This window comes from Anabrus simplex, chromosome 1 (assembly GCF_040414725.1).
Source record: "Anabrus simplex isolate iqAnaSimp1 chromosome 1, ASM4041472v1, whole genome shotgun sequence".
NCBI lineage: Eukaryota > Metazoa > Arthropoda > Insecta > Orthoptera > Tettigoniidae > Anabrus > Anabrus simplex.
Window position 1 is genome coordinate 537271041 of NC_090265.1, and position 17378 is coordinate 537288418.

A 17378-nucleotide genomic window follows, 5' to 3' on the forward strand; every position below is an offset into this window, starting at 1 on the left:
ACGTAACCCTTCACTTGTGCCCACATATTTTCTATGGGGTTCAAATGGGCATGGTAAGGAGGCAGCCTGATCATCTGATGGCCATTCATTTTTGCTATCTCATCGATGACATAAACTGGCTTCGGTTTGTAAGTTGTCACAACCTCTATTAGCACTGACTTTGTAGTACAAGGTTCAATGGTAATATCTGTGTTCCAAGGCAAGACATTTCTTTCTACCCAAGCCACCATGTCAGCTTTTGTCGTCTGCATTGTTGGGGCTCCTGTCTGCTATCACAGAATGGTATGGAGCATTATCCATAACAATGGTGGACTTGGGAGGAATGTTCTTAAGGAGGGAATTTTTCAAACCATACCGTGAAGGAAGCAGCATTCATTTCTTTGTTGTAGTCCCCTGTTTTTCGCGACCAGAACATGAGGAAACAATTTGGAACGAAGCCTCGGGCAGTGCCAGCATGCAGGACAATGATTCTACCTCCCTTTCCTAATGGGGCTTTCATTGTACCTTGTGGAGTTCCGTCTGACCACCCCTTGGTTAAGGTGTGGCCAGCGTTTACAAATGTTTCATCAAGCCACACAATGCTTTCGTAATCTGCATTCCTAACAGCCCTCAAGTAGCGACAGCACCAAACCACAATAAGTCTCTCCATCAACACAGTTCGTTTCGAGTATTTTTCAAAGTGAAATCGTAACTCGTGAAGGAAGATTCGAAGGGAAGACGCACTTCCAAAAAACAATTTATCTTCTATAAGACTCTTATGTAGTGATCGAGGAGGCTTTGCTTGGATAGAAGTAAGTGAATTTAGTGTCAGTGGAAACAGGTTGAAAGCAGAAGACGAATAGGAAGACCTGAAACCACCTGGTCATAACGGTAAACCACAGAATATTACCTTCACACTTCAATTGCAATAGGTTAAATAGTAAAGAAATTAAAATCCAAAACGTGAACAAAGAGAAGAGCTGGCATATTGTCACGGCTTATTAGATTCCCAACATGCCAGACGCGAGCACACTGCATATGATGCAAACAGATGACCGCATTATAGATGTGAACACTTGCCCCATCTGTGAGAAAAAAGTCAAAGACTCTGATAGGGGAGTAGAATGTGATGGCGCATGCCTAAGATGGCACCACATGGCTTGTGCAGAACTTCAACAAGGACAATACTATGCATTTAAAGCGACAAAGAAGAAGGAATCAAAACTCCTATGGTTATGCTTCCATGCGAGCATGTCTTTCAAACCCATAAAGCTAGTCAGACCATTAAACAGGAAATAGATCGCGTAAGAGATGACATGAATAGGCAGCTACAGAAGATTACCGAAATGATAAATAAACTACAAGAACGGTCTCAAAAAACAAGAATCATGGTCAGTAGCACGAGACAAGACACAGCACCCTCCATAAGGCAGGAGGAGCCTGAAAGTATCAATACGGAGGGAGTACTAAATAGGAGAGAAGAAGTTACGATGATCATAAAAGAGGCAAGAGACGATGAATCTGCAGTGGAAATAGAAGAGGAGAATGCAGGCTCCATTGAAGTTGCGTACAAAAGAAAACACATCCGACGTCCCTGTAAGACTCTGGATACTTCGGCACTGAAAATGTCAGATGATAAAGAGGGGATGGAAGAGAGTGATAAGCATCTACAAATAAGAGATCGGAATAGGTACAGAACCAAGATAAGAAATCAACCGCTAATAGGCACTAGTCAAAAGGACAACCAGCTACAGGCCATGGGAAAAACAGCTTGGCTCTATGTGGAGAAAAAAAAAAAAAAAAAAAAAACAAGTGTGGAAAACCTTTTGTGGAGAGAAAGGGAATTCTAGGACAAATAGAATGTGAAGAATTAGTAAAGTGCGGGAAAAGCAAGTCTTTCAAAGTAGGTATACCATTTCAATTCCTAGAATTAACCTCAGTTCGACAGTTCTGGCCAGAAGGAATCCTAGTAAGACGATTTTGTTTCTTTCGATGACAGAGAAGGACCGAAGAACCTACTTTCAACTAACACTCTAAAATACATATCTGAAACGACAATAAAAAGTTTGGATGTACTTATAGCAACAGAAACATTTCTACTAGAACCTAATGACATTCCTGAATTTTATGGGATACATACGCTTGCCAAGCCAACGAAAGGTAGACCTGAACGGGGGAGTATCCTGCTTCCCAGGTACTCACCGGGAAAACTACAAGAGACTTATAAAGAAGAAAACATGGTCATAGTGCAGACATCGATGTTAACAATAGTTGGAATATATGTGAATCCGGATAAATCTGCAGATGCCATAACTGAGAAAATATCAACTGCACTTACTAGAGTAAACAAGGACTCCAACATTATTGTTGCCGGTGACTTAAACTGTAGGATTGACAAACCCAGCCAAAAAAAACAGAAATAGTGATAGAGTTTCTACTAGAAGAAGGTTCCACACTAGTCAACAAGGGGAAAGAGAAAACTTATTTGGACACAACAGCTCTAGTGCCATCGACCTTGTATTATTCAAGGGTAAAGAAAAAATCATCCACAGACAGGAAGGGCTTTGGAAATTGGGTGATTCTCTCTTGAGGAAACACATACCAATAGCAACAGACATAACAATATCACATCCATCACAATCGATGATGGTAACAAAAGATGGTTGGACAAACACAAATTAAATAAAATGAGCAGTGCGAAAGTGGAAGAGCTCGTCTCAAAAGGGAAGATAAATGAAGCACTCGAGCTAATCACGAAGATGATACTGGAAGCAACTGAATAGAAGAGAGACGATTTAAATGAACAAGAAGCCAAGAAGATGGCAGAGGAAGCAAGAAATGATCCCTTCCTGACGCTAAGAAAGGAAACAGCTTCAAAAGCCAGAGAAATTCCACTTAATAAATAATAAAACAATCTATATATATAAAATAAGAGTTTTGTCTGTACATTGCTCAGAATTTGAAAAGAATGGTATTTCTGTATCGGTCATGTCCACAGTAACATGGAAATGCACTTTTTACTTTTCAGTAATTTCTGTCTTTCTGTCTGTATGTACACGCATCATTAGAAAGCGGCTAAAGAAAATTTAATGAAAATCGGCATGCAAAGTCGGGAAATAAGTCACTACAATCTAGGCTATAAATAATTTTATTTACACTGATTGAAATGGTAGTTTAGGGGAAGGCCTAAAATGTAATTTTCAAATATTTATGTTATTAATGATCCTATCTTAATGAAATTTGGTATGCAAATTCGGGGAATAAGTCACTACAATCTCGACTATAAACAATTTTATTAACGCTGAGTGAAATGGTAGTTTAGGGGAAGACCAAAATTTTACTTCTTAAATATTTACGTTATGAGTGGTCCTACCTTAATTAAAATTGGTATGCATAGTCGGAGAATGAGCCACTATAATCTAGACTATGAATCATTTTATTCACGCTAAGTGAAATGGCAGTTCAGGGGAAGGGCTAAAATTTAATTCTCAAGTATTTATATTATTAGTGGTCGTATCGATAAATACTACATAACAAAAGTTATAAAGAATTAAATTTCCGACCATTTAAGTCTTATACATTTTTACCGTACCGGCTATGACAACACTGATATTCGTGAATTTGTATTTTTGTTGCTAAGTCCATATCAACGCCGAGCAACGAGAAAATGGGTTGACAGAATTTAATGAAAATCGGTATATAGAGTCGGGGAATAAGAAACAACAGTCTAAGCTATAAACAAATTTATTCACCCTGGATGAAATTGTAGTTTAGGGGAAGGCACTTAAAATGTAAATTTTAAATACCTATGTTATTGGTCCTATCGAAAAATATTACATAACAAAAGTTATAGAGAATACAGTTTCCGATCATTTATGTTTTATTCAGTTTTACTGTATCGACCATGGTAAGAGTGGTATTTCAGAGTTGGAAGAAAACTAAATGTGAAGGCCTACAATATCGAAAGCGCATAACATTGATCAACAATAACATTACATTGACCATTGTTGTGATGTTCTTAGTCTCTTATGCTGCCTCTCAACTCTGATAGATGGGATTACTGCTGCATACCGAGTATAACACTCTGACTGAATATTGGTGGGAAATAGCTGGGGAGTTAGAAAACTTTCTTCTTTAACATGCCATTCCTCTGCTTCATACATTTTCTGATACAGCTGGTACGTAACACAATGGTTCATCATAGTATTCCAGCTATTCGATCCCTACTTTGACGCGCTGTTTTGAATGAGCAGTGTGCAAACTTCAGGCAGAGGCTCACGTAGTAGTAGTAGTAGTAGTAGTAGTAGTAGTAGTAGTATTATGCGAGTTGGCCGTGCGGTTAGAGGCACGCGGCTGTGAGTTTGCATCCGGGAGATAGTGGGTTCGAATCCCACTGTCGGCAGCCCTGGAGATCGTTTTTTGAGGTTTACCATTTTCACACCAGGCAAATGCTGGTGCTGTACCATAATTAAGGCCACGGCCGCTTCCCTCCAACTCCTAGGCCTTTCCTATCTCATCGTCGCCATAAGACCTATCTGTGTCGGTGCAATGTAAAACCATAGCAAATAAAAAGTAGTAGTATGGCCTGGTCTAGAATAATAATTTAGGCCTATTCCAAATTATAGCACCAAAATTCAATAACTCAAAATTCAACCTGAAAAGAGCCCTGTCTCAAGAAAAGCTTCTTTCTCTTCACTTTTATTAAATTCTACATTCATTTTATTCCAAATTAGCAGTGAAGAGGGAAAAATTTGCCTCCAAGTCAGATAGATTTTTCCGCCGCCAGTGTAGTGAATTTAGAGTTTTAGCTCATCGGATACTCCTAGGAAACAGATTAGTAAAAGGGCATAGTTTTTGCCTGGGAGTGTCCACTATTCGACCCCCTCCCCGCCGGAAAAAGACGGAGAGTGTTCACGGACCACGGCTGTCTGCGGCTTTGATCATTCCAGCTCTGGAACTTGGGACTTTTAGATCGGCAGTGTAGCCCTGTTCGTTAAAAGTGAAAAAATGTGTGGTTTTTTATTTTATCGAATATTTCATATGAAGGCATTGCATTTAATCGTGCCATTCCTACTGACGTCATTGTAATGACATATGTTCATTTCAGTTGGGAAAACCACTAAGACAGTCTTTCTGAGGATGTAAAAATGCAGGTGGAGAGCGAGTGTCTACCATTATAATGAAAACTCCCCAACCTGATTGTGACTGATGGTAGGCAAGCGGGCCTACCATTACAATGAAAATTTCCTGACTCAGTCTTCATACGAGAAAAGACGTTTGGTGTCTTCCCCGTCGTGTTTATAGGGTAACGTTAAGAGCTATGCAATTTAATACAATCTTGCTCACAACGAGTACACTACCTAACCTAGAATTCTGTATACAATGTAAAATTCCGTAGCGAAGCACGGGTACATCAGCTAGTTCTGTATAAATCGGAGGAGGACGTAGCTTTTATCAAAGATAGAAGGAAATTAGAAGAACCTACAAAGACCGTAAACAATAAAAAAATATCAACAACACCTGGGGAAGTAGAGGACATCATAAGAAGAACAAAAAACCGTAAGGCACCAGGACCGGACCAAATTTGTATTGAACACATCAAGGACTCGCTAGAGACGCTACTACCAATGTGGACCAATATCTTCAATATTTGCTTCAACAGGGATATTCCAGATGAATTTGTGAGCCATCACATATCCAGATGGAGATGGACACGCTCCAACTCGCGTTTAAGGGTAATGGTTACAGCGATTTGCAGATTCATAGAGCCCTACATCCCAGAGAAACAACCACGCAAATCTCACAAAGGAAGAAGTGAAGGGAACTACCTACTTGCCTTACATTCACAACACCACAGATCGAATTGCCAAGGTCCTCCGCAAACACAATATAAAAACCGTGTTTGGCACCGCCACTAAAATTGCTCACAGTCTGAGTAAATTGTCCCCACTTTTACATCCTGGGGTATACAAAATTCCCTGTACGTGCAGTAAAGTATACATCGGCCAAACATGCCGGTCCATTGGTACCCGTATCAAAGAACATGAACGTAATATTCATCTCAACCAAACTAACAAATCGGCAATAGCTGAGCACGCTCTATTGTCGGGTCATGATGTCATGTTCCAAGATACTCGAGCTCTTACCCACACTATACACTACAGGTCCAGGATTATACGGGAAGCTGTGGAAATACGTAGTAATCCTAACAATTTCAACAGGGACACCGGCTATCAATTAAGTAATACCTGGTTGCCAGCCATTAAGAATTTACGTAGATAGTTCCCTTCCCTGCCCCTTCACTATTGTTATTTTGTCTCCGTGTTTTCCAAATTTGTACATTCCTTGTCGCCAGCTGTTTCATTCCAGGCTTATGTCTATGTCTTACACCTGTCATATGTTACGCAAACACATTATGTGAACCGCTTAGTCTGATTGAGATGGTTCGGTCAACTTCCGCTTCGAACGCTAGCGTTGTGCCACGTCCTAGAGGCCATCTGGTGGTGAATGAACGTACCATTTCTACTTCTATTATAACGTTCCAAATTCAAAAGTGTCATTGTTTAAGAAGCCTTTCTCGTGGACAGTCGGGAATTCTTCTGAGGACGCAGAGCACAGTTTTCTGCGAAACGTTAAGAATTTCACCTTATTTTCTTGACACGGCACAAGCCCAAAAGCCTATACAATATCATGTCTACAAGTATGGGCCGTGAAAGCATTAACGGCAACAAGGCTGACGTATTTGAGCACTTTCAAATAAAACCGGAATGAGTCAGGATCGAACCTGCCAAGTTGGGGTCAGAAGACCAGCACTTCAACCATCTGATATGGAGGATCTAAGACTACGTCTGCCTTCTACTGAGGCATCCAACAAACAACTGGAAGATAGGAGGACGAAGAGAACAGAGATGGATACTGACTTCTATGGAACATCAGCAATGATCGACCGCAACTGGACAAAGCCGAACCAAGAGCAAAGACATACCTTTAAAAGACTGGCCATTCATGGATTTCATTATAAGATTTGTGAGAATAAGCTAGGCTATTTCATTCACCGAACGAAAGGTGTGTGCGCGAATTATGCAGACAGATGTACCCTGTATCACAGGGACAATATCTTTGATTACAGCAGTGAAAACTAATCCCTGTTAGGGAGATCATTTCAATTGCATTATGATTGTTTCTTGTACTCTGAAACAGGTCTCCATGACAGTTAAATTATGTTTGGTTTGTAGCTAATGATCTTTCGAGTGTACCTTAATAAAATTATGTAGTTTCCTTACTGTTGGGTGTCCCTTTCTCTTGCAATAGGCATATGTATGCCATTGAATTGCTCCTTCCTGGAAACCATCCATACTGGCCACAAGTTTGTCATAGTGCCGGGTTTTTCCCGGTGTTGATAACCCGTCATGTGATGGTCCAGATACATCCACTCCCTCTCTTTCTCCTTCACCTTCTTCCCAAGGCTCCTTTTCTTTCTCTATCCTAATTACTGTAGCTTGAGAATTTTTTAATGCTGCTGCAGTTCTTTCTACAACTTTGTTAACGTCAATCAGTAGGTCTCCATTTTCCCCTTTCAGCCTCAAAATATTCCCGCAAGGCACACACCACATCGCGAGCTTGACCACGAATAGCGAAGCCATGCCTCCCCATTACACTCGCCTTTTTTTCAAGGTGAATGAATTCTTGGTCGCCCTCGTTATCGTTTAGCGGCGCTCTGAATGGGTTGCAATATTTTGAGTTCAGTAAATGAGGTGTTAAAAATTACACTATACTACACAATACTAAAATTTACACTACATTAGAATACCAGCCTTCATAAGGATACCTTTATTAACACAAACACAACAGCACTATAATGTTTAGCTGATTTCAAAAACACACTAAACGGACAATGGTTTCACTCAAAGCACACACTGTTATATAGCCCAGCCACATGTGCTACGGTATACTATATTGGCAACGTGGAACTCGGACCGACCGCCTCTCGAAGCTTTAAGACAGTGGGGGTAGGAAAGGGGAGAGCGCATGTCGAGCTGGGATTGGCTTAACTGGGAGGCGTGTACTGATTGCCATATTAACTGCCACCTCCTACTACCGCTGAGAGCTGCCAGAACATGCACGTTGTTTTAATAGTACTATAGATGCCTTTAGGCTGGTTTACAGCCCTCCCCTTCACATGCCCTCAAATCAATGATCTAATCAATCCAGACCAATATACTACTCAAACCAATGCTACTGTCATTGTCAAAATAAAAGTGTGCAAGAAATTAATTCCAGTTTTGTTCACTCTGGAATAAAGAAGGCGCTATGCGTCCTGTTACCTTTTAATTCACAGACACTGAAAAGCCTTGTTTATTATTTGTGATGTCCAAGCTGCACCCCGTTGGATCTCTAACCTATCCTTTGCAAATGGTCAACTGAAATGTTAATGAAAAAAAGCTTTAAATCCAGATATTCTAAACATGCATTTTGACCAAGCATCTAAGTCAGCCTTGTCAAGGTTACGAGCTGACTTGGTAGTTGGGTGTGTATGAGACACGGCTGTTACGGGCACTAGCCCAGGACCTCATCAGATAGCGCAAGCCTGTAGGGGTGTACATTACATGTTCACAACTATCGTACTCTGTACAATACCTGTACATATTTCTTCATATAAGGACATACATAACTGTGTTCAACATGGGCTTTGCAAATCATGTGCAAAATAATATGCTTTGTAATCAACATGTACAAGGAAAAGCTTTAAAGGTTCCTATAAGCAATGAAGTACAAAGTCAATCATTATTTCTCCTATGAACAACTATGAAGCAGAATAATGCTGAATACTATGCCGATACTCCATCGCTTCCGTAACAAAACAACATGTTTTTATAAACTTGCAGAAAATTGCCTGTGATAAAAGTAGCATCTCTTCAAGCAACCATGTTGATACAAAAGTACACAAATAAAAACACACATTAAAAAATTACTGTGTCAATCGTTATGCCACAGCCAAGGTAGTTGTATGTTTCAACCAGAGTTACTTGCAGACCAAAAACAGACAACTCGAGCCTGTCATCTATACCGTACGCATGCACAGCCAAGTCAGGAACATGGGGAAGTACAAGCCGACTGAGTGGAAGAGACTTGCGCCTGTGTGCACAGGCGTTTCTAGCATGAGCACTTAACTTAGGGTGGGCAAGGTTTGACACCAGTGATCTAAGTAATAACTCAAAATTATTTGTATGACAGCTAGATGACATTAAACCAAGTAAGGAATTTTGCAATGCAACTGAAATGTGTTTGGGGCTGATTCAAACACACCAATCTCAGTCCACAATCATGGCTTAAAAAAAGAAAAAAATTCAGTTGATGCAGTATTCTTCGTAGCACATTTTACCTAAATGATTAAATTGAAACTGTAGGCTACCTATATTACACACTGATCTTCAAAAACTAAATCAAACATACACAATTTAAACAAATAAAGCAATAATAAAATTTAGCAAACTTACTTGCAGCATTTGGGCTCAGAGGAGCTGCTAAGCGTGGCTCCTTCTTCAGAAGAGGGGGTCGGCTGGGTGTAGGACTCTTAGAACTTCTGCTGGGACAAGGTGATGAAGTATGAGATGTGCCATTTGAACCAGATCCCTTCTTACCAACTTTTCCTTCTGCTGCAAATGCTGAAGCTACTGATGCAAGACAAGAATTCAAATCAGACACCTCACCAATCGCTGCTTCACTACCTTTTTTCACCTTTGCAACTTTATCCTTTGTTGCATCTTCTTTCTTCTTAGCCTTTGTGATTACATTTTCTGAAGCTTTCTTCTTTAACTTAGGTCCTTTAACTTTCTGCAAACCTTTCTGAAAGTTTTTGGACATTTCCACTTTTAATTTAGCTTTATCAGTAGCACTCATTTTATTAGTAACTAAAGCTCTCTTCTTGTCACCTACAGTTTTCTGACTTGTTTGAGTTTGTACTTTAGGACCAGTTTTCATTTCTTTAGAACCTTGTTCACTTGAACCTCCCACACTTCTATTTGGTACAACAGTCTTAAAAAGATTTACTGAAGCAGATTCTGATGTCTTGACATCTTTCTTCTTTTTACCTTTAGGCGTATAAGTCTGAACACTTTCTACCTTCCTTACAAATATTGGCACACCTCTTTTACGAACACTTGAACCCTGTTTTGAAACTGGTACATTTCCAGATGGAGTTACTGGTAGCAACGTTCTCTCACACTTAGTGTCTGGTTTCTTTTCAGTACTTTCCACTGGCTGATTTGTATCTATGCTAAGACGCACATTACTTGGACTAGTACTACGACTTGAAAAATTACTACTAGAGGAATGACGACGAATAATTCTAGATGCCTCTGCTGCTAAAGGAAGTCTTGGTGGGTATGTAAAAGACTGTGAAGGAGAAGGCGAATCCAGTGGGGTAAGAGGAGGTGGTGAACGAAGAGATTCATGCGAGTCCACAGATCTCTTTCTTACAGGTGATATGTGTTTAGACTGGTGTTGTGATGTGGCTTTTAAGGCTACATGGGTTTGAGATTGCCTCTTGATACGTGCTCTAACTGGTGCAAGAGAAACTGATGATGAATCAGTCAACCTCAGGACAGCATTCTTTACCAACCGTGTCTTCATCAGAATTAAATCCCTCTTTTTACGCCGAATTGACTTCAGGCGACCCCTCACAACTCGTCCTGATCTGCTTGAACTTTCTACTTCTGAAATACACGAGCGCCGTTTAGTATCACCCTTTTCGATATCATATAAGATATTAATAGCTCCTTCATCTTGAAGAAGTTTATCAATTTCCTTCATTCTTCGTCTCTTAACACTTTCTTCCCTTGAAGTTTGAAGTTTCTTTTCAGGTGATGGGGTACTAACTGCAGCAGTCTTTAAAGAACAAATGTCGCCCTTCAACTTCCCTGAACTAGCTTCAACCTTTGATTTCAATGGCATTTGATCATCTTTGACTTTGTTTGAGACTTTCTCACCTTTTGACCTAATTACAGTAATTAGTGATTTGGGAGAACAATGATCAATTTTTGGTTCAGAAGACTGAGGTTCTTCCTTTAGTTTGGGAGAAGGAAGATCTATCCTTGCCTTTACAGGAGATTGTTCTATTCTTACAGAAGCTTGTGGTGAAGTACCAGCCGGTTTTATTACTCCCTTCTTTGGGCTGTAAGTTCTTATTGGAGGAGCAAAGAAATGAGGCTGAGGTTCAACAAGAGACACTTCAGGAACAGATGTACTTGTAGTAGGTGTAACTTGGATGGATTTACTAATCGTGCTTTCTGTAGATTCAGTGAGTGCCTTCAAAGAGTTAACTTCAATCTTATCCCTGCTATCACGTTTTCCATAAAACGAGAAAACATTCAAGTCCTTAGGTTTCGTAGGACTACTATTCAACGATTTTCCTTTTGAACCTCCTTCTACGTTAAGTTTGTTTCCAGAACCATTTGAAGTACCTGCTCTCTTTGGTTTCAGGTTATTTGCTTCAGCAAGTGTACTATCCTTATCAGTAGCAGAAATTTCTGATTTACAAACTGTACCATGAGCATCATGAACACTTAATAGTGAAGGAGCAGTTTTACTATCAACTTTCTGCTTTCTTACTTTCCCTTCAGTCTTCTTGGTGATTCTTGGAGTTGTCAATCTCTTCTGTTCACCATTAACTTGAGAAATAACAGCATCAGGTATTTTTCTCTCTATCCGTGATTTCTTTAAAGCAATATTAGAAACATCGTCTTGCAACTTCCTTTTGCGAGTCTTAATTGATGAAGTTTTTGATTTATTTGTTTCAGACCGAGTAGAAATATTTTTTGATCTATTACTGCTACTACTGGAAGAATCCACTGAAGATGCATGGCCCTGCGTATTATTTGAAGTTTCACTTTCAATAACCTGCAACTCTCTTTTCAATGATACTCTTGGTTTGCGAACAGGTTTGTTGGGAATTGCCGACTGTGGTTTTTCTTTCTTCTTTCTGGAACTTGTCTGAAACTCCATGAGCTGTTTTAATGCCAATTCTTTCTCCAACACAGGGTCCAGCTTTATAGTATTTGTGTGATGAGAATAATGTTCAACACGAGTATTTGCTACAGACAGAGGCTTCACTTCTGCTGCCCAGTTAGGATCCACATCTCCTTCTAGAATTGCCAACAACTCTTGATCAGGAAGTGGCTGCATCTGTTCTGGTACTACGGGGACATTCAGAGGATAATCTGGAATAATATACGTCTCCGATGGCTGTGGTGTTGCTAACGATTGTTGAGCCTGAAACGGAGCGGATTTTCCAGGGCTAGCTTCAGACACAGCAGGAACTACTCCTGTATTTGAGGAGGGGGTCAAACGACTAGCAAGTCTCTGAGTAAGTTTAATAGCAAAGAAAATATCACCTCTTTCAGGAGTGTCATGCACAGGGTGTTTCTTCAGTGAACGTTCAAGTATTTCTTGTGCAATTTCATCTTGAGTAACAATCTGACTTGTCAAATTACGGTAAGGCACTTTCACACCAAGACGAGGTTTTTGTAGTCTACGCCCATGAGCCACCAAATCATCAACAGGATTTTCAATATTTCGTCCCATCACATGCGGAGGAATGGAGAACGTAGGTGTTGCCAGTGGTTGTGGTAAAGCAGCTTTCTCTTCCTCACTGCCATTACGTGGGCCAGACTGTTGGGGCATTCTTGGAGCAGCAGCAATAGGTTCAATGAGTGAAGACAGTAAGGACGATAATTTGCTTGAAGCCACAGAATCCTTTAATAAATTCCTTTCCACAATGCCTAATGTTCCACTACTAACAACACTAGTTCCAACTGTCTGCTTTCTACCAATTTTCACTTTAGTAGGCCCTACATCCATATCCTTGAAACCATGCAGGTTCCTCAGGTACAACTTGGAGACACACAACACTTTCAAAGATACATTCAAACATGATGACTTACACTGAAACTAAAGATTCACCACACAACTGGTCACCTCACTACCTTGGTATACACCAAAACAAAAGGCACTCATTCATGGCAAGGCACAATCACCAGTCTGTCAGTAGAAACCAACTACTTGGCATCTGTATGGTTCTAAACTGGTAGTTTCGAAAAATCTGAAAAAGACAAGAATAGAGTGTTTACGAACACACACACACACACACTACACAAATTTTCATTTGACTGTGTTTAAAAAGCAAGATTAATGGATGATAAATCGAACATCGAAAATTAAACAGTATGCAAGTTCATGAAATGCCATGCTTCTACTACAATTTGAAACTACAAATATACATTCTCTATAAAAACAAATTCTCAAATAACCACATTCGTAACCTCCGATGAAACTTTAATATGTTCCCTAATATTACCAGGTCTACTCAGGGCTGGTTTCTGGGCGGTTTTATGAAATGACACATACCGCCGAGCAAACATATGATAGTACTGAATGTCATATACAAAATGATATAGGACACAAGTCAGTACCTCGAATTAGACGTAGAACAGCAATTTAAATCACCGATTAAAAGTATTTAAATCGCAACAACGCGAAATGTATTATCACGATTGGCAACCGTAAAAAATGTACACAATCATGTCGAAAACAAATGGTATAAAACAGTTACCTGTTACAATAATAATTCGCAGTGTACAAAACAGACTGAATCATGTCCCGACCACACGTTTCTAAGACCATTACCTGTAAAAAACGAATTTTTAATTAGGAAAATCGGATGAACGCCAACCTGTTTTCCCCAAGTGTGTGGCGGTCATATCACTACGCATGCGTGGAAACATATTTCGACGCTCTATTTCCGGTAGATAGGGGAAAAGAAAACATTCTATATGCCTCCTCTTTGGTATACCTTCTTTCGAGTAAACCCCTACGTTGTATTATATTGTTGCGTTGTCCTCTTATTATTAAATACTACCATGTTATCTCGCCATAATATAGCAGTGTATTGCAGTAAATCCATACGATAAGGTGGCAAAAAAGAACAAAAACGCAATATTAACGAAGAATTGATTTGAAGAATGGCGGAGTGTTCAACCCTTGACTAATTACTAAATGTTGTAGTTAAAATAAAAATGTACTAAACCTTACTGTGTTAATGAATTTGCATTCCACTTATATGTGCTCCCAGTATGGGCATGTTATTCATCAAAATGTTTTGACAGTGAGAGTCTACACATCCTCTTTGGTCATAGTATGCTCGTAATCTATGACCTTTCGACTTAGGATTGATTCTCATTCAGGGACTTCTCTGCGTCGAACAGTTGTATTTTGTTATATGTGTCCTTGTTATTACTCTATTTTAGCTGTCAAGTAATTAGTACTCTGTATTCGAGAAGAAAATATGGGTCTAGTGGGTTACCAACATCTTAATGTTACCATTCGTAATGGTCTTAAAATTATTAGATTTAACAGGCCTTCAAAGAAAAATGCCATAAACTCTAAGGTGAGTGATAAGTTACAGCCACACGGAATTCATGAATGAAGTCATTATCGCTCGAGGTTATAGAAGAATTGCATGGTAGGCAGTATTGTTTAGGTTATAGTTTAATACAAATTCATAACGTAAGACCACTGTTGTGTTCCGTCGGGCGCAATTAGCCTGACAGGCATACTTTCGAAATCAGAAACAAAAAATAATTTATGACATCTGCTGAAGGAAACTTATATATTATTTTAATAATTGCCCTTTAAGCTACACATATCACTTATGTTTACATAAATATTCATCATCATCAATGTCCCACTCCTTTCTGTCCTTCCACTTTTCCTGCATTACTTTCGCCACATCCAGTCCAGCTTCTCTAATGTCCTTCCAAATCTGATCCATCCACCTTCTTCTCGGTCTTCCAACTGGTCTCTTTCCCTTAATTTCTCTTTCCAATTATTCCCTTCTTGCTACCTGTTCCCTTCCCATTCTTTTTGCATGTCCGAACCATCTCAGTCTTGCTTTCTGTATGTTCTGTACTAACGGTTCTATATTTAGCTCTCCTTTGATCTTAAAATTTTAATTCTATCTCTTGTCTTTTTAACCGTAGTTCTTAAAAATTTCATTTCCACTGCTTGGATCTTACTATCTTGTCTCTTATTAGTTACCAGCGTTTCTAGTCCGTATGTTACAATTGGTACGAAATACTGTTTATATAATGTTAACTCTATAACCGTTCTCCATATGTTCACTTGGCTTCTCTTTTTCTCTTTTCCACAGTGCATGACTACAGTTTTCTTTTTACCAATTACCATTCCAAACTGCTTCAGATTTTCATTCCAAATGTCCAGTCTCCTTTGTACTTTTCTCCCTTTCCCCAAATCACCACATCATTTGCAAATACCAAAGCATTCACTTCATCCGTACTGATACTCTGTTTTACACGTTTTATGATTTTATCCATCAATATAATAAACAATAATGGCGACAGTGCACTTCCTTGCTTGAGACCTTTTTTTGTATAACATGTTTCAGAGTCACCACTCCCCACTTGTACACTGCTTTTACTCTCATGATACAACATTTTTATCTTGTTAATTAATGGTTTTGGTACATTCCTTTTCAGTGCGCATTCCCACACACGTTTCCTCTTAACTGTATCATAAGCTTTTTTCAAATCCAAAAATACGAATATGATTTCCTTGTTCCTTTCCAGGTGTTTTTCCATTATCGTTCGCACTGTAAATATCAAGTCTATTGTTGATCTATTTGGTCAAAAGCCATATTGTTCTTCCTCTGTGTTAATATTATATCCCTCAGTCTTTATTCTATGACTTTCTCCATTATTTTTAGCCCATGTGATAATATGGTTATACCTCTATAATTTTCACATTTCTTCCTATTTCCTTTTTTGAACAGTGGTACAATGCTTCCTTGTTGCCAATCTTCAGGTATCCTTTCATCCTTCCGTATGGCATCAAGGGCTCTGTATAGCCACTGTAATCCAATGCTTCCTGCTGCCTTAATCATATCAGCATTGAGTTAGTCTTTTCAACTTGCTTTACGTTTGGTCATTGCTTTCACTGCCCTTTCAAGTTCCAACCATGTTATCAGATTCTCTTCTTTTTCTCCATGTATTATTTCCAGTTTCTTATCTCCTTCTTCCTCCGAGCAGTCATCCTCGTTATAAAGTTTTTCAAAATGCTTTGCCCATGGGCACCCGCTGAATCTTTTCCAGGGTGGGGGGGCACATTATCAATTTTCTTGAATATAAAAACCAATATAACGTCGGCAACTCAATTGTTTACAAAAATTTTCGGTTATAACAGATACTAGATGACTGGCAGTAAGTTCAGTTTATGAAATAATCCGTATGATATTAAACAATTGAACATCAACCTTTTTAGAATTCCAGAAGCATTCCATGACGTTGCCATCACCTTCTGAAGACCCTATTTGTCACGTACTATGGATCCATCTTCCCTCTCTAATGCCTTGATTTTTTCTAGATTTATGCTTTTCCATTTTATTACTCTGTATAATAGTTTCTGATTTCCTCGACTATCTTGCTCAATTTTGTTGGTAACTCTCCCCAACATTTCTCCTTTTCTTCCTTGTAGTTTCTTACTTGTAGTTTCAATCTTTTGTATTCCACACGTAACCTTTCTATCTTATTCTCATCCCTCCGATATATTTTTTGCCTTTCCTTATCCATTTCTTTCTTCACCTTCTTCCTTTCTTTTATTTCTGTTTTTATTTTGTCTGTCTACCACCGTGCCTCCTTTCCCTAACCTTTGCTTTTGTTTTCCTGCATACCTCAGTTGCTGCTCCCACAAATGTCTGTCTTAAATTGTCTCACTCTTCTTCTCCACTTTGTATTTCCGTGTTAGGCAACTTCCTTTTTATACAATCTTGGAATGCCATTATTTTATCCTCCTCCTCTTCCAATTCCCAAATCCTGATCTTTGGTTTCTCCTTCAATACAATTTTGGGGATTTTTACTTGTTTTAATTCCACAATCAAAAATCCATGATCATTTCCATACTTCCACTGGGGATTATATTCTTATTCATGACTATCTTCCCCATGGAAAATTCTAAGTTCCCATGGAAGGAATTAGATATTTTTCACTAATAGAAAACAAACGTTCATCTGCATACACCCCAGCGTCAGTGGGTAGGGTCTGACACATCCCACTCTGATGAGTCTAGTGTCAGACCTAAGACGAAACGCTGGTTAATAGAGCAAACGCCTGAAAAGCTTTACATCTGATCTATCTTCCCCATTCTCGGTCTGTTATTATAAAATCGATGAGTGTTCCATACTGTCCATCCCAACTATATCGGCTGATCTTATGGCTATTCCTCTTCATAAACCATGTGTTCTTTATTATCAGGTTATTTCTGATACAAAAGTCCAACAGTTTCTCTCCATCTCCATCTTCATTTCCATCACCATACCCATGTGGGCCCAG

The 17378-nt window shown here is 39.2% G+C and overlaps 2 protein-coding genes across 4 annotated transcripts in view; one reads left to right on the plus strand and one right to left on the minus strand.

The window, feature by feature from the left end:
- Window positions 1–13724, minus strand: part of HIPP1 (HP1 and insulator partner protein 1) — a 242426-nt gene extending 228702 nt beyond the window's left edge. For both annotated transcript variants that reach the window (XM_067135488.2, XM_068225056.1), the window contains exons 1-2: window positions 13589–13724; window positions 9477–13078 (exon numbers count right to left, since the gene is read on the minus strand). In XM_067135488.2, coding sequence (XP_066991589.2) covers window positions 9477–12837 — 3361 coding nt within the window. In that variant the 5' untranslated portion in view covers window positions 12838–13078; window positions 13589–13724. The remainder of the gene's footprint in view (window positions 1–9476; window positions 13079–13588) is intronic.
- A 468-nt stretch (window positions 13725–14192) lies between these two features.
- The window catches only part of LOC136857096 (enoyl-CoA delta isomerase 2), a 165326-nt gene continuing 162140 nt past the window's right edge, over window positions 14193–17378 (plus strand). For both annotated transcript variants that reach the window (XM_067135489.2, XM_067135490.2), the window contains exon 1: window positions 14193–14422. In XM_067135489.2, coding sequence (XP_066991590.2) covers window positions 14321–14422 — 102 coding nt within the window. In that variant the 5' untranslated portion in view covers window positions 14193–14320. The remainder of the gene's footprint in view (window positions 14423–17378) is intronic.